The sequence below is a fragment of the Tursiops truncatus genome, chromosome 20 (assembly GCF_011762595.2).
Source record: "Tursiops truncatus isolate mTurTru1 chromosome 20, mTurTru1.mat.Y, whole genome shotgun sequence".
Lineage (NCBI taxonomy): Eukaryota > Metazoa > Chordata > Mammalia > Artiodactyla > Delphinidae > Tursiops > Tursiops truncatus.
This window is the reverse complement of record NC_047053.1, coordinates 8,342,058-8,363,838: the sequence shown is the minus strand read 5'-3', so window position 1 is coordinate 8,363,838 and position 21,781 is coordinate 8,342,058. Positions and strand designations below refer to the sequence as shown.

Sequence of the window (21,781 nt, the reverse complement as noted above, 5' to 3'; positions counted from 1 at the left end):
GCTGCCGATACCGACACCGCACCCACCTAGCCTCCGCGGCGCTCCAGCCCCCAGCGTCCTAACAGGTGCGGCCGCTGTACGGAGGGGGGTCCGATAAAGCGCAATCATCCGCCATTAGCTTCACCGGCTTCCTCGAGGTGCGTTCTGTAGTCTCCTGCGCGCGTGCATGGGATACCGCTTATCCTCAGCATTTTCGTAAATGCGAAACTCTTATAGGAAGTAGAAGAGCTTGTGTAGCAGAGCCCGGATAGCTCAGTCGGTAGAGCATCAGACTTTTAATCTGAGGGTCCAGGGTTCAAGTCCCTGTTCGGGCGTCTGCCCTTTTTCTCCACCGGTACATGAAAATCTTTAGAATATTTTTGAGTAAATAATTGTATTCATTCAAACATAACAGAGGAAAAGAGTAACGCAAATATTGCTGCCTGGTGTTAAGAGGAAACGGTATTAAGTGCGTCAGGGTATTTTTCAGAAGGCAGAACGAATGACAGTGGAGGGAGAGCGGAGATGTTTTAGAGCAGTGCATATGCGAGCCATACATGCGAATTTAAATTTTCTAGGAGCCACACATTAAAAAGAGTACAAAGAAATAGGTGAAATTTTTTTGAAATTAATTTTAATAACATTTTACTTAACCCATTATATCCTAAATCTTATTTTATCATGTAATCAATATTTTTAAATTATTAATGAAATTTTAACCGTTTTTTGTACTAATTACAGTGTGTATTTTATACTTACAGCACATTTAAATTCATATTTCAGGTGCTCGATAGCGGTATCCACCCTAATCCGACAACTCTTTTTTGTCTTCTATGAATGGCAAAGTATGTAAAGGCACAGAATAGGAAGTACAATAATATATATACTGTCAGAAGCTTTTCTTAGGGAATGGGTTCCATGGTGTAATGGTTAGCACTCTGGACTCTGAATCCAGCGATCCGAGTTCAAATCTCGGTGGAACCTTTCCTTTTTCGTTTTCACTCAATACCAATGTTCTATTATATTATTCATTAGCTTCATGTATGATATTCTCTTATGTTCTGAAAGGATCTGGAAAGAAAATTAAACTAGGGTTTTACCTTCTGAGCTTTTCAGGCTAGGTAATTCGAGCCTGTAGCACACCGTCAGGAGAACATACAGTAAGTCACTTAAATATATAGCAAGTTGCACTAATTTTGATAGGAATGTTATTTGACGACATGTCAAAGTGGAGATCGATTATGAAGGTCCGAGGTTTCTTTGGCAGTTTCCATTATGTATTGGTTTGGGGCTGGGAGGCAGACCTAAGTTCTGTCTGGAATACACGTTGGTGAGACCGCTACCAGGAGTTCTCATAAAAGTAAGTAATTTACTTTATGAATTAAAGAGTGCTTAAGCCTCGAGAAAAACTCTGGTCTGGCAGCGGTGGGATTCGAACCCACGCCTCCGAAGAGACTGGAGCCTAAATCCAGCGCCTTAGACCGCTCGGCCACGCTACCTGCGTGGGGGAAACCTTTCCTCGCAGTCTTCCTAAGAGACTAGAAAGGAGGAGTGGAGCTACAAATAGTTCTGCTAAATTGGCTGGTCTTCTTTGGCAACTATCGAGATTCCTTCGGAGAGCGGAGCAGCAGATGGGAAGGCAGAGAGACCAGAAGAAACAGAGACACACAGAAAATTTCCAACAAAACAAGTTTATTCTTATGGGTGGGGCCACATCTGGGAGTGGGATGCGCCTGGACTGGAAGCATCCCCCAAGCGGGCAGCTGGAGCTCTGTACTCGCTCGCTCATATTCAGTTGCGCTGTCTCCCAGTTTCTTCCACCCCTATGCTCCCGCACTCCCACCTGGCTCACGTGCTTTGCGCACGCTACCTCTTCCAGGCAAGCCTCTGAGGTCCAAACCACGCGCTTCTGTCACACGCCCCGCCCAATTCCCTCACAACCCTCCCCCTCCCCCCGCCCCTTTCCCATTCTAGTACCCGTAAGCCGTCAGACGCCGCCGCCCGCCAGGTGGCTCTGTGGCGCAATGGATAGCGCATTGGACTTCTAGTGACGAAAGAGCGATTCAAAGGTTGTGGGTTCGAATCCCACCAGAGTCGATTTTATTTTATTTTATTTTTTTCCCTTTCCTCTTTATCCGGCTTTTTCTTAAAGGCTCCCATCCCTTCTCCCCCATCCTATCTCACTGTTTTCCATCTGGTTTCAGTTCCAACCTCAGCCTCCGCTCTGCTCTTCTTTACTTACCTGTCTGCCCCGGGTCTTGGGCCAAGGAGAGCAGGACTTGGGGGGGGGGGGGGAGACCGAATGGGAGGGAAAGTGGGCGTGGACGCCGAGATAAAGGCAGGCCCCTGGCTCGGGGACACACGGGGATTTAATAACCACTTTATTCCATGCACTAGGGACTGGGGAAGGGACTGGGGAAGGGACTGGGGCTGGGCCGGGGGCAGAGAGGGTACAATCCTAGACGCAAAGGGGGCAGGGAGAAGGGACAGGAACCAGGGAAATATATATTTATATAGATACTCTAATATAGACCACATCTCACCCGCGCGCTGCGAACTCGCGCCCCGCCGCCGCCCTCCCCAACACCTCCTCACCCCAACGCCCGGGTCCCTCTGCTGCGCTCGGGCTGGAGTCTCTACCCCAACCCCCCAGCCCCCGTCCCCACCCCACCCCCCCAAAGCTCAGGGCCAAGGTCTCCAGAAAGCGGGCGGCGGGGGCGGCGGGGCCTTGGGCGCCCCGTCTTGTCTGTGAGGCGGCGGCGGCGGCGGCGGCAGCAGTCCGGTGAGGGGGGCCGGCGCGCCGGAATCCCTGGCTCGGGGGGAGCAGGGGGACGGGGACCATGCGCAGCGCGGGCTAGGGAGGCCCTTGTGCACTGGGGGGCGCTGGTGCAGCGCGGGGCCGGGCGCTGGGGCGGCGGGGTCCAGCGGTGGGCGCGGCGCTTGGGGCCTCGGATCTACCGGTTCCGGCCGGGGCGGCTTGGGGCGCAGGTAACCTTGCAGCGCGGAGAAGAGCTGGGCTCGGGCGGCCGGGCTGGCGTCGTGCGCGAAGGCCGCCAGGCGAAGCAGGCACTCGCGGAAGCCGGACAAGTAGCAGCTGGCGAGCGCCTCGGCGTCCTGGGCTGGGGACCGGGGAACACCTGAAGCCGCGGCAGCGGGTACGGCCGGCGGGAGGACGGGAGGGCAGGGCAGGGGTCCCAGAAGGGGGTGGGGAAGGGGCGGGGCGCAGAGATACCGAGGCCGGACAGGCGCACAGAGTCAGGAAGCCAGATGGACCGACAGAGGGAGAAAATGAGGGAGACACAGAGACAGACACGCGCGGGTGTTATTATTAACCTCGCCTCGGAGCGGAGCATGCCACACCCCAAGCCCACCGTCCACCACAGGGTCCGCCCCATCTACCCCGGCCCGGGCCCCAGTGAATTCTCCCCTCCCTCCCTCCGCTGCCCCACCCCCGCGCTGTACCCGGGGGCTCCACCCGGCTTCGCTCCCTCAAGTAGCCCACGGCGAACTCCAGTATCTCTGCTTTCTCCAGCTTCGGGTTCCGGAGGTTCTACAGATGGGAGGGGAGGGCGCAGAGACAGAAAGGGGTGGGGAGAGAGGGGGAAAGTGGCAGGGGGAAGAAGGGAGGGGGGATGCGGGAGCTGGGGGTGCCCCTGGATCGCGTTTGTGCGCGGACCACAGAGCGCGCTACCGAATGTGGAGTGCAGATGACCAAGAATGGTCCTGGCCCACCCTGAGACGAAACTGTCCAACCCGAGGAGATGAAACCAACCCACAGTGTGAGGAGCGGATTTGAACAGAAAACCCGGGGAATGAAATTAACCACCTTGCTGGCTATCTCGGGGAGTGTGGGGGAGGAGGAGGGAGAATTTACAGACCCAAAGGTTGAAACTGACCCCCGGGAATGAAATTTACAGAGCCGGGTGTGAAACTTACAGACCCGAGGGGTGGCAATGAAGATCGCGTTCTGAGAGCGAGAGGGGGTCTGGGATGGGATTCGAAGGGTCAGGATGCCTTGGGGCCAGGGTCGCCAAAGCAGCATATGTCCCCACCCAAGTGGGAAGCCCTGAGACAGGAGGACGGAATGCTTGGGAGTCCGATGATGGCGGAAGAACTGACCTGGTCTCGGGTCCGCTCCAGCAGCAGCAGCCTCAGTTCTTCCAGGCTGCGGTTGATGCGGTCCCGGCGCCGCTTCTCCACAAGCGGCTTCAGCATCTGCGACCAGCAGGAAAGGGAGAGCGGGCCGACCCGACCGAGACTCAGCGCGGCCGCGCAGGCGTCGGAATCCCGCCGCTGGGATAGTCCGGCCTCCACCTCTTCCCCAAGACGCCAGAGAACCTAAGGCCGGACCCATTCGATCCCTCTCCGCTCCCCCTCCCAACGCCCCTAGGGTCAATTTCTGTAGCTCGCCTCCTCTCCCGGGTCTTCTGCATTCTCCTCTCTCATTCTTGTCCTCCCTCCTCCCCTCTCTGTGTCTCTCCTCCTCCTCTTTTCTCTCTACGTCTCCGTCTCGTGCAGTCTTTCTGTCTCAGTGGAGAACTTTGGGGGCCCTCTTTGCGCCCAGACACGTGGGCCGCAAGGCGGCGGGCTGAGTTGGTGGCCCTGAGTGTAGAAAGGGAGATACCCAGAGCGACCGCGCCCCCTCTTCTCCCACTAACCCGCCTGTGCGGTCACCCTTCTCCGTTGGTTCTAAGATCTTCCACCTGGGCTCGGGCCTCTGGAACCAATGCCCTCCAGACCTTCTCTTACAAGGCTGCATTGGCCCAGCTCCGGCTCACAGCCCGCATGGAGCAAGGGCCTATCCTCTCCGCTTTTTGTTTCCACTCTCGTCCCTTAGCTCTGTGCTCCTCCTGCTTATTTTACTCGGACTCTGACCCCCGCCCAAGCCCGCCAGGCCGCAAGGTGTCAACTGCCATTACCTACGCCCCAGACCTCTGCTTCTGCCGCCCACCCAGTGCCAGCTCTGACGCTAACCCCTTCTCCATACTTCGCAGCTTCCTCCCCAGCTCCTGGCTCCTCGGGTTCCCCGCGCACCTCTCCCCCTTCCAGCCCTGCATCTCCAGCCTCTTCTCTGACTTTCGGTCTCAGGGACCCTGTCCCCTGACCAGCCCAGGGACCTCTGCTTCCTCCTCTCCCGCCTCTCACCTTGGGGCTGTCCCTATTCTCGGCTCGATCCCGGGTGACCATTGCTCCTCCGGACCCTTGTGTGGACCGAGTCCCCGCTCTCCCTGAGCCTTATATCCCGCAGGCTCCCGAGTAGGGGGTGGTAAAGACCCGGACCCGCCCCTTCGGCACCTGGCTCCTGCCCGACTCTACCCTGGGCACGAGGCTCCCGGAAAGGGGAGGAGCACAAGGGGGAGGGGTACGAGTGGAACTGGCCTGGGAGTGTGGGAAATGAGAGGCCAGTGCAGCACCGGCTGTTTGAGGACCATAAGGCTGTATAATGAGGCGGGACCCAGCTGAGGGGAGGAGGTAATTAGGAGAAGAGAGAGTTTGAGTAGTTTGGGGATAGAACTCAGGAGTGGAGTTCAGAGTTCCCCCCCGTTCACTATTTCAGCTTTCTTGGGAGCTCACTGTACTCCCCACTAACCCTGAAATCGAAAAGTTAGCATCCCTCAGCCCCTAGGCTGGATCCTATACATCTTTCCCCAAAATTCACCTCCTACTTGAGATAATGAGCCACCTGAGTGTGCTGGCTGGATCCGTTTATTCAACTGGGACTTTGCAGGTGGAAGAGAAGCTCTGTTCAATCTAAGTCAGTCATATTCAGTTCCCCAATATCTGCGTATTCATTGTGCCCACTGGGCACTGATCTAGGCTGGGACCGATCGTACTGAGATATGGACTGGAGGCCCAGTTTATTCCTGCAAGTTTCAGTAGAAAACGCTTATGTGTTGTCAAGTAGCTATTTTAGAAGCACAGTGAATTAGGTGCTCTGGGAAAGGGTCATCGTGAGGGACGGCTGGACTGGGGTGGGGGAAGCCTCATGGAAGAGGAAGCAAGGCTTTGAAGCACGGGTGGAGAGATCTTTCCACTTAGAAGTATTTGATTCAAAACTAATTATAGGAGATTCAGGGGTGCGGCTGCCAGGACACCTGATACAAGTGAGCTCGTGTTGCTTGCTCCTGGGGATCCCTCGTGATTATGGGGGGGACAAGGAGAAGGCAGTTTTCTTAAAAAGATAAGAAAGGGAACAAAAAAGGGATCAACACCCACCTCAAACCAAGAGTATGCCACTCTGCAGAATGATGCGTGAGACTTGCAGACTTCAAGACAAAGTGCCTGAGAAGATAAAATCAGAGATTTAACGGGACAGCAAGAATGCCAGGGACAAGGACACAGAATGACACGGTGGCGTTGCAGACCGAGTCAGGAGATAGCTGCGGAGTCAGAGACGGATGGGGCTCCTCCGAGCCCTCCCAGCGCCCGTCCACAGCTTGGTTTTTTCACGGAGCCTGCCTTGCCAAAGTCCGAGCCAGGGGAACACAGACCTTGGGGAGGGCGCTCCCATTTGGAATCAGGGAACCCAGCACATCCCACCTCCCCCTACCTGAGCCAAATGGGAGCGCAGATGTGTGGCCCCAGAACCCCCCGCTGCCCCCCTCCTTGGGAACCTGGGCTGGGCTGAGTTTTTCTCACCTGCACGCGAGGCTCGGGGCCCCCGGCGGCAGTTCGCACCCGGGTGTGGGGCCGCCCCTGGCCATATGGGGCGACTTTATGGCCGGGTGACCGGATCCAGGCGGGTGGAAGGATGGCCTGGCGCTCCACCCATGTCAACTATTGGGACCGTTTCTCTGCGAAGACCCTGGCTATAAAGCCTTCCTGGCCATAAAGCCTCCCTGGCCGTAGTCGCCTCGACTCCTTACAAACTGAGTTGGATCTACCGAAGCTCAACTTTCACTTGCATTGGTGGTTCAGTGGTAGAATTCTCGCCTGCCACGCGGGAGGCCCGGGTTCGATTCCCGGCCAATGCATCGTCTGACTTTTCGTCCTTTCTCCAAAGATGTCTTTTCTGATGTATCTGAAAGGCATCTTTAAGATTTCTACCAAATATTAATATTAATACTTAGATTTTTTACTCTGTAGCAGAGTTTGAGGCGCCGGATCCAGCCCCTGATTTCGAACGTCCTCACACTCCCATCCTCCCAGCCTGGGGTTCCGGCTGTCCACACCCCTCCCTCCGCCCCCTGCCCGCACCTCCGCAGGCGTGACCCTGAGAAAGGACCCGGCGCTGGGATCCCTGCCCCGGGGGTCCTCTCAGCCCTCCGCGGGGGAGGGGCGAGGTCCTCCGCCCCTTGAGCTCTAAGGCCCCGTTGCTCTTCTTTCCTTTTCTCTTCCTCGCTCTCTGTTTCTGTTCTCTGGAGCCCGCCTTCTTTCTCTCTAAGTCCACGGTCACAGCCTTTTTGTCCCGCCTTCTATCGGCGTCTCTGTCTCTTGCACATTCTTTCCAGGTATCTTCACAACGGCTACGCTGGGTCTCTCTGGGTCTTCTGTGGTCTCTGTATCTCTGGCTCCGGGTCTCTCCGGCCTCTGCATCCCTTTCCGCGTCTGCGTCTCGATCTCTGGGATCGTGTCTCCAGGACTCTGTCCCCTGCCGGCCCTCTGTGCTCCCACGCTCCGGCCATCCCCTGGGAAGCTCGCTCACACCTCCAGGTTCCTGCCACTCCCCGCCCGCCCCTTCCCGGCCGCTTTGATCCCGCACGCGTCGGGCCGGCGGGCGGCCGGGCTCCAGACAGCTGCCGCGGCCACTTGTGAGCGGGGGCGGGGTGGCCCGGGCTCCCGGGCTCCCGGGTTCCCAGGCTCCCGGGCTCCCGGGTTCCCAGGCTCCCGGGCTCGGGCGCTGGTTTTCCGCCGTCTTCCCCCGCGCTCGCGCCCCTCCTCCGGGCACAGTCTCTGGCTGCTGCCCGGGCTGCCACGGGCCCGCCTCTCTAGTTCGCCGAGTCTGGTCCCTCTCGGTCCCTCTCTCCGGAGCTCGCCCCGGGTCTGGGTCTCTGCCTCTGGATCCTGTCTCCTATCTCTTCCAGCTCCATCTGGGCCTCATCTTCCTGCTTCATCTGGGATAGGCTTGGGGTCTTTCTTTTTCGTCTCTGGATTGTGTCAGTGACTGGGCATGCTCTCTTCTCAACTCTAAGGCGTGACAGTGGCCCCCAGAAGGAAACTCTACAACTGTCTGGGCATCTGTATGTCGGTGTGCACAGCCGCTGTGCTCAGTCACGAAGCCGCTATTTATGGAGGGCCTCTTGTGCACCAAGTGTTGTTAGGCATTGAGGGTGCCTTGGACCTGGGCTCTCCTTACATTTACATTATGGTGGGGGCGGGGAGGAGACAGAAAATAAGTAAGAAAGCAGAAAATAATCTAAGATGGTTATGAGGGTGGGGCCAGGGACAACCGGTCGTGGCAATGACTTGAGAGTGAAGGGCTGCTTTACTCTGGGTGATCACGTAATAGGGAAGAACCTTTGTGTTCTGTTACAACTTAATCACTAAAGGGATGTTGCCTATAATCTTAAATTACACATAATGGCCTGTCTCTGGGAACCCTGCCTCCCAGGTAATGAGCATTAAGATAAAATACCTTTATTAGCTCACAGGAAACATCCTGACCAGGCCCACCTGTGCAGGAAGGAAGACATTGACACATCCCTCCTGGAGGCTGACCAGAACCAAGAAATGTTTGACTTTACTCCCTCCCCTTTTGGTATAAAAGAAGCTGAATTCTAACTCAGGCAAGATGGTTCTTTGGGACAGAAGTCCCCCATCTTCTTGGTCAGCTGGCTTTCCAAGTAAAGTAGCTATTCCTTGCCCCCAACAACTCATCTCTTGATTTATCGGCTTGTGGCAGTGAGCAGTAGGGGCTTCGACTTGGTGAGCAAGCCTCGCTGCTGCTCACGGCCAGCTGACCCTGGTTGAGGAATTCTCGGGTAAGGCCCTAGCAGCTGCCAGGACCACTCGTCCTGAGGATCTGCCCTTCAAAATTCCCCAAAGCAGCACCGACTGCCCCAGCACTTGGCAGGCAGAGCAAGGAATCCACGTTTGGGAGCTAACGGGCTCTATACTGTAGGGTAAGTCACTCCGGTGTGTACAGCGGGAAACTTTATTTCCTCTACATTTGGGGGGTTTTGTCTGGAATAAGCCAATTTGTTTTGTATTTGAGTGGGGGTGCCTTGTTGGAGAGAGGAAAGAGTTGTTGAACTTTTACCTAATTTGTGAACCGGTTCGTTTGTTTCTTTGGATGCTAGCCTTTGTGTGTGCCATTTGTGTTTTGTTTGTCTTGCATTTCTGTATTTAAAAATGGGGAAATGTTTCAACTATCCCTAAAGAAAGTTCTCTGAGGCATGTTTTGATAAATGATCGGATTACAGCCAAGAACCCATGAGTGGGACGAATATATTTTATTGAAACAATGTGTGGCCACAGTACCTGTTAGGATCTCCAGAAGGGGTTTAGGCACGGTTATCTTGGGACCCTGTGCACCATGTACTGCTACCCTTGCTGTGTTAATTATGTCATTTGTGGTCTCCTGTGTCGTTGGTATATGTAAAATCCCAAGACCAAACTTGAGGATTTATTTAGGATTTTCTGTTGTCCCTTGGGTTTTTCATTTCATTTTGTTTGGTACTGTTTCTCCATTTACAACCAAATCAATTTTGCGATAGTTAGAGCTTTTACTGATGTCAAATGGAGGAAAGGAACAACAGGAAAAAAAAAAAAAAGAAGTCTGTGGGACTTTCCCAGAGAGAAGAGAAGGGTTCCACTTGGTTCCTAAAATCACCAAAAGCCCCATCCCAGAATTCAGCCTGGTTGGTTGATGCCAAAGCAAAAAGGCATCCTTTTGATGGTTAGAAGGGATCAATTGCATTTATGATTTTATGGTGGCTATTCTGTGAGAAAGCAGGGAAGAATAATGAAATCCTTTGTGTGTAAGCATTTGTGCTATTACATCAGGGAAAATGAAAAAAGGAAGGGAATGAGAGCGAGAATATGTTGCTGCAAACCTTAACTCCTCCAGCCAAGCAAGCTGTCTTAGCTCCTCTGATCGTTATGCCAATATATCCACTCCTTCCACCACCTTGCACTCCTATCCAGCCCCACTTCCTGACACTGGGGCTCAGGACTTCCCCTCCTCATAGGGATCCATTAGAAAATCCTGTGTTTGTTAGTTTCTGGGGCACAGGGACTTGGTCTGGTATTGTCACATAAGACCCAACTGGGCGCCCAGTTCGGGCCAGAGGGTACCCCCGGGGCGAGGCGATTTCCCTTATGCGGTTATCTCTTAGGGGGCCTGAATGCCGGCTGGCGGGGCTTCTCAGGCTTGTTTAATTGGAAAGATTTCAACCCTACTTCACAAGGAGGATCCTTTACACCTGAAGCCCACTTGGCAGCCCCCACAGCTGAACCCAGTTGGGACCCCAGCGAGGGAAGAAGGCCCTTATTAGAGCACTGCTTCTTCGTGCACCTTGGCAGGGCTTTGAAAATGGGAACCAAAGCAAAAGGGTTTGAACAAAATTCAAGAAATTCAGCAAAACAAATGAAGAACTCTCGGAATTTTTAGAAAGGATTTATCAGGCCTACAAACATCATACTAGTGGAGACCCCGAGGCCCCTGAAAATATTAGAATGGTAAAGTTGACGTTTCGGGGGGCGAAGTGCCTCAGATATCAGGAGAGAGCTGCAAAGGTGAGATGGTGCTTGATTGAACCCTTCTCAGCTGGTAGATGTCGTTCCCTGTTGAACACTTTAAAAGCAACAACGGAAGAAAGAAGATGCAGAAGGAAATGCCACTTCTTTTGGCATAGTGGCGTTGGATTCCCAGAAGGCGAGTAACCTGAGAAGAAGTAAGCCCCCACTGGGGAAGGAACAACGTGCTTACTGTCAGGAGGAAGAACGTTGGAAAACAGATTGCCCTAGGTTAAAACAGAAGAAGAAACGATAAAAGAAGACAGCCTCTCGCATGGCAGAAAGAGAGGAACACTCTGATGAATGAAGAGGCCCAGGGACTCCCTTGGACTTGAGGTACCCAATTCCAATTTCCCCACAGGAGTCCCGGGTAAAATCGACAGTGGGAAATGAGCTGATTAACCTTCTGATAGACCTCACCCTGAAGTTTTTTCACCACGACAGCTTGACGTCAGTCCCATCAGAACAGGCTTTAAGCCTACAGATGGCGCTCATAGTTAGGTTACTTTGTGGCTTCAATTTCTATTGGAAAAAGTGTCCACTTCGTTGCTGGTGCCCCTCGGACAAATAGTACTGACCGGATAGTACTGTACAGTGTTAATGAGAATGACAGTGTCGCAGTTATTCAGTCTCACGGGGGTAACCAGATTGGCTCCTAAGTTGGTAGTGTGCGGAGTTCAGTCGATGTGGATGAAGACACATTACTGCACCAACGTACACAGATGACCTAAAGAAAGAGGAGGGAAGAGTCTAGCTGTTCTCTACCACAAAGGGCGTTTTGAATTGGCACCAATTTCTGGAAGGCCCCAAGGGTGTTGAAAATGCTCGGTTTGGTTCAGCAGTCGCAGCTCTTTCAGATGTCAGCGTGGATGGCTTTCATGACGTGATCATTGGTTCACTTTTGGAAAATCAGAACTCAGGAGCTGTGTACATCTACCATGGTCGTGAGGGCAGTGTTTGCATGAGGTATTCCCAGAAAATCTTGGGATCTGTTGGAGCCTTTAGGAGCCATCTTCAGTACTTTGGGAGATCCCTGGATGGCCGTGGAGATTTAAATGGGGATTCCATCACCGATGTGTCCATTGGTGTCTTTGGACAGGTCGTTCCCCTCTGGTCACAGAGTATTGCTAATGCTTCCTTCACACCAGAAAAAAATCACTTTGCTCAGCAAGAATGCTGAGATAAACCTCAAATTCTCTACTTCTGTGCGAAGTTTACACCTACTAAGCAAAACAATCCAGTGGCCACTTTATATAACATCACAATTGATGCAGACCAATAAATAAACCTCTGTGGGTTTATTTAAAGAACATAACCAACGGTGTTTGCAGAAGACCATGATAGTAAATCAAGCACAGAGTTGCTCTGAGTACGTCATCCACCTAGAGCCCTATGATGCTGTCAGCTCTCTGGATCTGTGTGTGAACATCAATCCGGAAAAACCCTGGCACTAGCCCTGAAGCCTACTCGGGGACGGCCAAGAACTTCAGTATCCCTTTCTATCAACAGAAGGGAAAAAAAAAAGAAAAGAAATCATACACTAAAAAGGAACATCATTAATATATGTCTAGAGACTAATTTAACTTGGGATAAGGCCTTGCCAGTTGCCCTGCTCACAGAAGCAGGCTTAAATTAAGCCCCTTTGAAATATTGTGTGATAGGCCATTCCAGGTGTCTGCCCAGCAGGAGAATCTATAAATGCTCTAAAAGACCTAGCATTTGCCAATTATGTAAAAACGCTGGGCACTGTTCTCATCTCTGTTCATGAGTTTGGGGGTCAGAGCTGGAGGGTAAACATGGAGGAGCCATTGGAAGATAGATGGCTTTTAATGCCATGAGACTGGAGTGCCTAGGGAGAGAGTGTGGAGAGAGAAGAGAAGGAGCGTGGAGCACCCCAACGCTTCGAGGTCAGGTTGAGGAGGAAGACTTGTCAAAGGGATGTAGGGTTAGAGAAGTAGCAAAAAAGCCAAGTGACCTGGAGACCAAGAAAAGACAGTGTGTGAAGGAGGGAGCCGTCAGTTCTAGCTAAGCTGCTGGGAGGTCAAGTAAGAAGGGAGCTAAGCAACCACCCGGTTTAGCTCTTAGAGATCACAGATGACCTGGGGGGAGAGTGACTCTGTGCGGTCCCACTTGAGTGGGTCGAGGTGAGAATGGGATGTGAAGGCATGCAGACGGTGGCTATAGACACAACTCTGTCAAGCTTTGCTGTGAATGGGGAGGAACATTGTTGGCAGCTGGGGCAGAAGAAAGTGATGAGGGTTGCTAGAGTGTGTTTGATGCTGGTGGGAGTAACTAAGGGTGGGTGGGTGGGTGGGTAGACTTCGCTACCAGGTGGAGAAATGGGTCTCAGGTAGTAGGGAAGAGTCCTCACCCCCAGGGAGATGGGGAAGACAGGGGGTGTGGGTCACTTAGAGTGTGGGAAGGATGAGGCAGTTTCCCTCCAGTGGTTCCTGTTTTCCCAAAGAATGAATTAATCCTGTGATAAACCATAATGGAAAAGAATATGTAAAAGAATGTGTGTGTGTATATATATATATATATATATAAAATAATGTATGTATGTGTGTGTGTGTGTGTGTGTGTGACTGAATCACTTAGAAATAGACATAGAAAGTAGCACAACACTGTAAGTCAACTATACTTCAATAAAAGAGAATTTTTAAAGAAAGAATGAATCAAGCTTATTGCTGGAGGAGAGAGAGCTACAGGTCCTTTGAGGAGAAAGAAGGTGTGAAATGTTCATTTTGGGGAGTAGGAAAACAAACCTTCTATGATAGAATAGGATTTCTAGGCAGGTTGAGAGTCCATCTGAGATGTGGAATCAAAAATGACAATTTCAGAGGTGAATGCACCATGAAGCTGATGAAATGTACAATTCAGGACCCCTCACTCAGGCCCCTGGGAGGGTCCCAGCAATATGCTCACATGGCCATATGCTTCTGTAAAACTTGCCAAAATAAGACACTTTAACTGCAAATGGTAAAGCCCACTGTCTGTTTTCACTCCAGCTTCCCCTCTGTCACCCTTTCCCCCCGCCCACCGCCCCCGGTGTTGGAGTCGCTGTGGGCATTCGAGGGTATGTTAATGGTAATGTAGTTAATGTGGTTCCCAGTCACTCCCACACATAGTTAAGCTAGCCCAGTCATCCTGGTGTGGGAATGGCTTCCAGGGAAACTCCTGTCACCTGTGCCCACTCACTAGGCGTCGTGCAGTGAAGGTGCAAAGCCCAAGGGCCCATGTGATGTGAATGCATCCAGTGCTCTTGTCACTATAAGTACATGGGTGGTAGAGGAAAAATGAGGAAAAATGAGATTTGAAATATACAAAGTCAGTAGCCAGTCTGTGGAGAGTATTACAGGGCTATGCAGGCAATTAACTGATACCAATAAGGTATTTTTCTGGACTTTGTAACCTTTGTGTCATTTGCCAGCCTTTTCTGTTTGTAGGTTATGATCTCTTGTTTCACTGTAAATATTTTATCTTTATTGGAGCATAATTGCTTTACACTGTAAATATTACTTTTTGTACCTAGTGTTTTTTTTTGTTTTTTTTTTTGCGGTACGCAGGCCTCTCACTGTTGTGGCCTCTCCTGCTGCGGAGCACAGGCTCCGGACGCGCAGGCTCAGCGGCCATGGCTCACGGGCCCAGCCGCTCCGCGGCATGTGGGATCTTCCCAAACTGGGACACGAACCCGTGTCCCCTGCATTGGCAGGCGGACTCTCAACCACTGCGCCACCAGGGAAGCCCCTGTACCTAGTTTTATATTATTTTCTTAAAAAGCTCTCACCCCCCAAAACAATTATATACACTTCAGGCTCCCCAAACCTGAGACCAGTTGGCCTGGTTGGGGGATTTACTGCAGCCATCGCTCCTGTGTAGATGTGGCTGTGAGGGCATCCTCCACACCCATTCCCAGGGTTTCTAAGGCTATGGGTTGGGGGCCTCTGTGGATGGCACGCCTCCGTGTCAGCGCAGGCCTGTGTACGTGTCCCTTGTGGTTGTCTGTGTACATGGTGTGTGTATGGGTGTCTGGGCCTCTGGCCTGTTCCTGGCCGCCCTCTCAATACGGGGCAACGTAAGGGCTTGGGGGAGGGGAGCTCGTGTCCCACACGCGCTGGGGCCCTAGGGAGGCGGGAGGCGGGGAAGGAACTGAGACAGCACAGCTGGCCTAGTGTCGCTGCTTTGCCTCCCCCGCTGTGACGTCTCCCCAGGCCTGGGTTCCGAGGCTCAGCTCCTCCCTCTTTGTTCTTCAAAGAGAAGGCTGGCTTCCTGGGACCCCCTGGGTCCTGGTAGGGGGGAGTTCCTGGAGAGTTGGGACCTGGGGGTTGGGGGTGGGGAAGTAGGAGGCCCAGGCCCCTGGGCCAAGGGAAGAATCAGGATAGAAGACCTCTATAGAGCCCCAAACAAAACAGACAATAATCCCTGCCTTACGGCACATACGTCCTTGTGGGGGAAACAGTCAAATGCACATCGTACAGAATTTATCATTTGTCAGTTGGTGATAAGTGCTATGGAGAAAAGTGAAGCAAGGAAGAGTGGAGAGTGGGAATTGTGACTTTAGACAGTAAGATTAGGGAAGGACTCACTGAGAAGGTGAAATTTACAGAGGTGAGGGCACAAACAGGGCCACCTGGGGTAAAAGCACTCCAGACAGAGGGACAGGCTGGCTAGTAGGACAACCTGCCAGGCTTGTCAAGGGAACAGAGCAGCAGGGGGCGGAGTGGGGTTGTCTGGAGTGGACGTAGCAGGTGAGATCAGAGCGACAAAGCAGTAGGCTGATTATGTAGAACCTTCTAGGCCATCGCAAGGACTCTGTCACCTCTGAGTGTAATGTGAAGCCATTGGGGGACTTTTTTCCCCCTAGCTTTTTTGTTTTGTTTGTTTTTGGAACTTTTAATTTTTATATAATTTCAAATTTTCAGAAAAGTTACAAAAAAGTACAAGGATTATACATCAACTATTCTTCAATTAAAAAAAAAGGAAGAAAGTACAAGGAACTCCTGTGTACTCTTTTCTCTGTTAATTGTTCGCGTTTGCTCCGTTTGCTTTATCATTTCTCTCCAAATATAATATAGATATAAAATATTTGTTTTCTGAATCATTTGGGGGTAAATTGAAAATGTCAGGCCCTTTTGCCCAAGTTACTCAGTGTGTTTTCTGAGAATGAGGACATTTGTAGTAATAATAGTACATAGTAGTACAACTGTCAACATCAGAATATTAAAATTAATATGATAGTATTATTTAATGCCAGTCCATACTTAAATTTCCTCAAATGTTTCAATTATGTCCTTTATAGCCCTTTTTTCCCAATCCAGGATTCCATCCAGGATCCCACACTGCATTTAGTTGTTCTGTCTGTTCAGTTTCATTTAATCTGGAAGATTCTTGATCTTCAGTTTTTTTATATATATCCTGGAATTAAAAAAAAATTATGGAAGTATAGTTGATTTACAATGTTGTGTTAACTTCTGCTGTACAGCAAAGTGACTCACTTATGTGTATTCTTTTTCATATTCTTTTCCATTATGGTTTATCACAGGATACTGAATATAGTTCCCTGTGCTATACAGTAGGACCTTGTTGTTTAGCATCCTATATATAATAGTTTGCATCTACTAATCCCAAACTCCCAATCCTTCCCTCCCCACCTCTCCTCCCCCTTGGCAACCACAAATCTGTTCTCTATGTCTGTGAGTCTGTTTCTGTTTCATAGATATGTTCATTTGTGTTGTATTTTAGGGTCCACATATAAGTAATGTCATATGGTATTTGTCTTTCTCTTTTTGACTTACTTCACTTAGTATGATAGTCTCTAGGTCCATCTATGTTGCTGCAAATGGCATTATTTCATTGTTTTTGATGGCTGAGTAATATTCCATTGTGTATACACACATCTTCTTTATCCATTCATCTGTCGATGGACATTTAGATTGTTTCCATGTCTTGGCTATTGTAAATAGTGCTGCTGTGAACATAGGGGTGCATGCCTATGGAGTGGGATATACTCCTGGTATATGCCAGGAGTGGGATTGCTAGATCATATGGCAACTCTATTTTTAGTTTCTTGAGGAACCTCCATACTGTTTTCCATAGTGGCTGCACCAATTTACACTCCCACCAACAGTGTAAGAGGGTTCCCTTTTCTCCACACCCTCTCCAGCATTTATTATTTGCAGACTTTTTAATGATGGGCATTCTGACCGGTGTGAGGTGGTACCTCATTGTAGTTTTGACTTGCATTTCTCTAGTAATTAGCGATGATGAGCATTTTTTCATGTGCCTGTTGGCCATCTGTATGTCTATTTAGGTCTTCTGCCCATTTTTCGATTGGTTTTGTTGTTGTTGTTGTTGTTGTTGAATTGTATGAGTTGTTTGTGTATTTTGGAACTTAAGCCCTTGTCAGTCACATCATTTGCAAATATTTTCTCCCAGTCCGCAGGTTGTCTTTTTGTTTATGGCTTCCTTTGCTGTGCAAAAGCTTGTAGGTTTGACTAGGTCCTATTTATTTATTGATTGATTGATTGATTGATTGATTGTACGCGGGCCTCTCACTGTTGTGGCCTCTCCCGTTGCGGAGCACAGGCTCCGGACGCGCAGGCTTATGGCCATGGCTCACGGGCCCCGCCGCTCCGCGCATGTGGGATCCTCCCGGACCGGGGTACGAACCCGTGTAGCCTGCATTGGCAGGCGGACTCTCAATCACTGCGCCACCAGGGAAGCCCCCATTTATTTATTTATACTGATATGAACTTTGGATTCTTACTTGATTCAGTGCATTATTTATTTTAATGCTCAGATTGTCCAAGATTTAGCCAGTGGAAGCCCCTTTAGCCACAGCCCCTAGCTGCTGTGTCTTTTTGATATACACCCAATATTTCTGAGCACTTCTTTACTTTCTGGTGAAACAAAATGTTCTAAGATCATTTTGTAATTCCCCAGCTGCAGCCCTAGAGACACCCTTTTCTCCAAGGAGTGCTGGTTCATTTTAGTAGAAAATGGTATTTAGTAACCAAGATCTGAGCACTTGGTGTGTTTATCACTACTTGTGTGTCATTCCTTTTAGGCTCCCTCAGCAGACAGAGCTAGGAAATATAGGTGAATGTATACATTGTGTATGTGCATACATTTCCTTATATTACATTTCCTTCCTTAACTATACACATTAAAACCATGAATTCATATTTATACCCTACTGAGAGATTTTAAAGAGAGGAACGACAGAATCTGATTTATGTTTTAAAAGGATCACTTTGCCCAGTGTGTTCAGAGTAGACTGTAAGGGAACAAGGAACAAGAGTGGAAGCAAGGAAATAATTTAGGGGCTATTGCAATAATCTGGGTGAGAGATGAGGGTGGCATGGACCAAGGTGTAGTATTGAAGTGTAGTAACAAAGAGTCAAATTTTTTACCTATTTTAAATAAGAAATTGTTGACTGATTTGATGTGGACTGTGTGTGTGTGAGAGAAAGGGAGATGAATCAGAGATGATTCTAAGGTTTCTGGTCTGGCTAACTGAAGAAATGGAATTTCCATTTACTGAGATGGAAAGACTACAGGTGAAGCAGTTTTGGGGGAGATGACCAGAAGTTTGGTTGGGACATTTTAAGTTTGTGATTCCTTATTAGATATCCAAGTAGAAACAATAAGTGGGCAATAGGATATATGCATCTGTAATGCAGGGAAGAGTTTTGGAGCTAGAAATGAAAATTGGGGATGCGTTAATGTAATGTAGGTTCATATTTTAAACCATGAGCCTGGAGATCATCAAGGGAATGAATACAGATAGAGAAGAGAAGAGGCTAGAAAATTGAGCCTTGGAAACACCTCAACATTTAGAGATCCAGGAGATGACGAACTAGCAAAGGCATCTGTGAATGAATTGTTAACGAAGTGGAAGGAATATAAGAAGAGTGTGGTGTCCTAGAAGGCAAGTGAAGAAAGCGTTTCTAAGCAGGGAGAGTAAGCATCTGTGTCAACTGCTGCTCAGTAGTGATCAATGGATTTAGCAACATGATGGTCATTTTGTACGTTAACAAAAGCAGTTTTGTTGGGGGCAGGTGCAGGGTTGGGGGCACCTGATTAGAGAGGGTTCAAAGGAAAGTGGAAAGATGGTATTGGAAACAGTGGGCATAAGAGAAGTTGTTTTGCTGTAGAGGGGAACAGAGGAACGTAGTGGTAGCTGGAGGGGAGTTGTGGGGTTAAGATGGCGTTTGTTGTCTTGCATGTTCTAAATTGAGATAAACTTCATTATGTTTGTAGCCTGGTGGGAATAATCCAGTTAGAAAAGGGGGAAATTGATGGTAAAGAAAGAAAACAGAGCAATGTCCTTGAGTGGGCCAGAGGGAACGGGAGATCTAGTTGGTGTGGGGGTTGGCCTTAGTTAGGTGGAAGGGTTCATCTACAGTTAGGAGGAAGGGGAATAGCATGTGGTCACAGACTCAGGTAGGTAGGCAGGTGCGATTGCCGATGTCAGTAGGAAAATTTCTTCGGAATGCCTTTTTTTAAATTGAAGTATAGTTGATTTATAGTGTTATGTTAGCTTCAGGTGTACAGCACACTGATTCAGTGAATACATATACATTTTTTTCAGATTCTCTTCCCTTATAGCTTATTACAAAATATTGAGTATAGTTCCCTGTGCTATACAGTAGGTCCTTGTTGGGTATCTATTTTATGTATAGTAGTGTGTATATGTTAATCCCAAACTCCTAATTTATTCCCCTACTTCTGCTTTGGTAGCCATAAGCTTGTTTTCTATGACTATGGGTCTATTTCTGTTTTGTAAATAAGTTCATTTGTTTTGTTTTGGTTTTGTTTTGTTTTTAGGTTCCACATATAAGCCATATCGTATAATATTTGTCTTTGTCTGGCTTACTTCACTTAATATGGTAATCTCTAGGTCCATCCATGTTGCTGCAAATGGCATGATTTCATTCTTTTTTATGGCTAATATTTCTACTGTGTATATATATATATATATATATATATATACCACATCTTCTTTATCCATTCATCTGTCGATGGACATTTAGGTTGCTTCCATGTCTTGGCTATTGTAAATAGTGCTGCTGTGAACATAGGGGTGCATGTATCTTTGCAAATTACCAAAGTTTTCTCCGGATAAATGCCCAGGAGTGGGATTGCTGGATCATATGGTAGCTCTACTTATAGTATTTTGAGGAACCTCCATACTGATCTCCATAGTGGCTGCACCAATTTACATTCCCACCAACAGTGCAGGAGGGTTCCTTTTTCTTCACACCCTCTCCAGCATTTATTATTTGTCGACTTTTTGATGATGGCCATTCTGACCAGGGTGAGGTGATACTTCATTGTAGTTTTCATTTGCATTTCCCTAAATTAGCGATATGGAGCATTTTTTCATGTGCCTGTTGGCACATGTATGTCTTCTCTGGAGAAATGTCCATTTAGATCTTCTGCCCATTTTTTGCTTGGGTTGTTTGAACTGAACTGTATGAGCTGTTTGTATATTTTGGAAATTAATCCCTTGTTGGTCGCATCATTTGCAGATATTTCTCCCGTTCTGTAGGTTCTTTTTATTCTGTTTATGGTTTCCTTTGTTGTGCAAAAGCTTTTAAGTTTAATTAGGTCCCATTTGTTTATTTTTGTTTTTATTTCCGTTACTCTAGGGGACGGATCCAAAAAGATATTGCAGCAATTTATGTCCAAGAGTGTTCTCCCTGTTTTCCTCTAGAGTCTTATAGTCTCCGGCCTTACATTTAGGTCTTTAATCCATTTTGAGTTTATTTTTGTATATGGTGTTAGAGAATGTTCTAATTTCATTCTTTTACATGTAGCTGTTAAGTTTTCCCAGCAGCACTTATTGAAGAGACTTTTTTCCATTGTATATTCTTGCCTCCTTTGTTGTAGATTAATTGACCATAGGTGAGTGGGTTTATTTCTGGGCTTTTATCCTGTTCCATTGATCTATATGTCTGTTTTTGTGCCAGTACCATAGTGTTTTGATTACCGAATGCCTTTTGAACACAGTGAAACAGGAAGTAAAGCTGAAGGAGGATGAAGGGATTCGTGGTTTGATGTGAAAAGGAATGAAAGAGTCGTATAGGAGAGATGGAGGGGAAATGGATGGGGAAATGTGATATGATTGCTAATAGCACTGAGAAAACACCTGAGTTTGGAGTTATGAATTCAAATTGGCAGTTAAAACGGCTTTTTGCTTGATATAACCTTTGGAGGAGGAGTAGAAGCAGGAATCTGAGGCCCGCAAGAGGGCGCTCGTGGACAGGTCCTGGGTGGCTGAGTCCCTGAGAGTCTTGGAATAAAATTGGGATCTGCTCCAGGGAAAGACAGCACTGGAAAAACAAGTTGCTTTCTTCACCGGAGGCGGCAGTAGTAGTCATTCCCAAAACTACTGACGCTGTGAGCAGGATTCGAACCTGCGCGGGGAGACCCCATTGGATTTCGAGTCCAACGCCTTAACCACTCGGCCATCACAGCCGGCTGCAGACTGGGGCCTGCGGAACTATAGCTGCCTATCAACACGCCCGCCTCTTGCGAGCGCTGTCTTGATGTCAGTGCGCGTGCGCTTATGAGGCAACGGCCCTACAGAAGCGGCGACTTTCCAGTGCTCTCTCCCTGCCCCGAGCCACAGTACAAAATGGGCCCAACCGTTCCCACACCGTTGAAGGCAGACAAAGGGATGCCGCTACACCCTGGTTCTTGACAGCTGGGGTCAGCCTCCAAATTCGCACTAAAAGTGCACAGGGAGGGAGACTCAAGTAGCAATGGGATGGCTGGTAAGAAGAATAATCCTTCCATATGTACTACAGAGAGGCGCCCTGTCAAAGTCTGGAAATGTGTCCCCTTCGCAGCAATAATATACTAGAGTCAACCGTCCCAGGCACCGCTGGGATTCGAACCCAGGATCTCCTGTTTACTAGACAGGCGCTTTAACCAGCTAAGCCACGGCGCCGTTGGGTGGGTTGTTGAGTCTAGATGTAGATCAGCTGTTCCTGAGGGTCACTAATTGAGACGACCGAAATAACGGCTACCACGGGGCTTCAGTGACTCATCCTTTCCAAGGTTCCCCTTTTCCTTCCCAAGCTCTGAGCCTGAGGGTTAATACTCTGCACCACCCGCC

General features: G+C 49.2%; 1 protein-coding gene and 7 non-coding genes across 8 annotated transcripts; 4 read left to right on the top strand and 4 right to left on the bottom strand.

Annotated features, from left to right (window-relative positions):
* Positions 1-241: 241 nt before the first annotated feature.
* TRNAK-UUU (transfer RNA lysine (anticodon UUU)) lies at positions 242-314 on the top strand. The gene has a single exon. It is a non-coding gene; the product is annotated as a tRNA-Lys (tRNA).
* A 577-nt stretch (positions 315-891) lies between these two features.
* Positions 892-963, top strand: TRNAQ-CUG (transfer RNA glutamine (anticodon CUG)). Its single transcript has one exon. It is a non-coding gene; the product is annotated as a tRNA-Gln (tRNA).
* A 433-nt stretch (positions 964-1,396) lies between these two features.
* TRNAL-UAG (transfer RNA leucine (anticodon UAG)) lies at positions 1,397-1,478 on the bottom strand. Its single transcript has one exon. It is a non-coding gene; the product is annotated as a tRNA-Leu (tRNA).
* A 511-nt stretch (positions 1,479-1,989) lies between these two features.
* TRNAR-UCU (transfer RNA arginine (anticodon UCU)) lies at positions 1,990-2,076 on the top strand. The gene is given in 2 exon segments: positions 1,990-2,026; positions 2,041-2,076. It is a non-coding gene; the product is annotated as a tRNA-Arg (tRNA).
* A 582-nt stretch (positions 2,077-2,658) lies between these two features.
* On the bottom strand, positions 2,659-4,650 carry HES7 (hes family bHLH transcription factor 7). Its single transcript, XM_073798496.1, has 3 exons — positions 4,099-4,650; positions 3,442-3,529; positions 2,659-3,116 (listed from the first exon to the last, which is right to left on the bottom strand). Exons 1-3 carry the CDS (start codon positions 4,192-4,194, stop codon positions 2,662-2,664), a joined length of 639 nt encoding a protein of 212 aa, XP_073654597.1. The 5' UTR covers positions 4,195-4,650; the 3' UTR covers positions 2,659-2,661.
* A 2,232-nt stretch (positions 4,651-6,882) lies between these two features.
* On the top strand, positions 6,883-6,953 carry TRNAG-GCC (transfer RNA glycine (anticodon GCC)). The gene has a single exon. It is a non-coding gene; the product is annotated as a tRNA-Gly (tRNA).
* A 14,103-nt stretch (positions 6,954-21,056) lies between these two features.
* Positions 21,057-21,138, bottom strand: TRNAS-CGA (transfer RNA serine (anticodon CGA)). Its single transcript has one exon. It is a non-coding gene; the product is annotated as a tRNA-Ser (tRNA).
* Positions 21,139-21,539: 401 nt separating this feature from the next.
* TRNAT-AGU (transfer RNA threonine (anticodon AGU)) lies at positions 21,540-21,613 on the bottom strand. The gene has a single exon. It is a non-coding gene; the product is annotated as a tRNA-Thr (tRNA).
* Between the last annotated feature and the right edge of the window lie 168 nt (positions 21,614-21,781).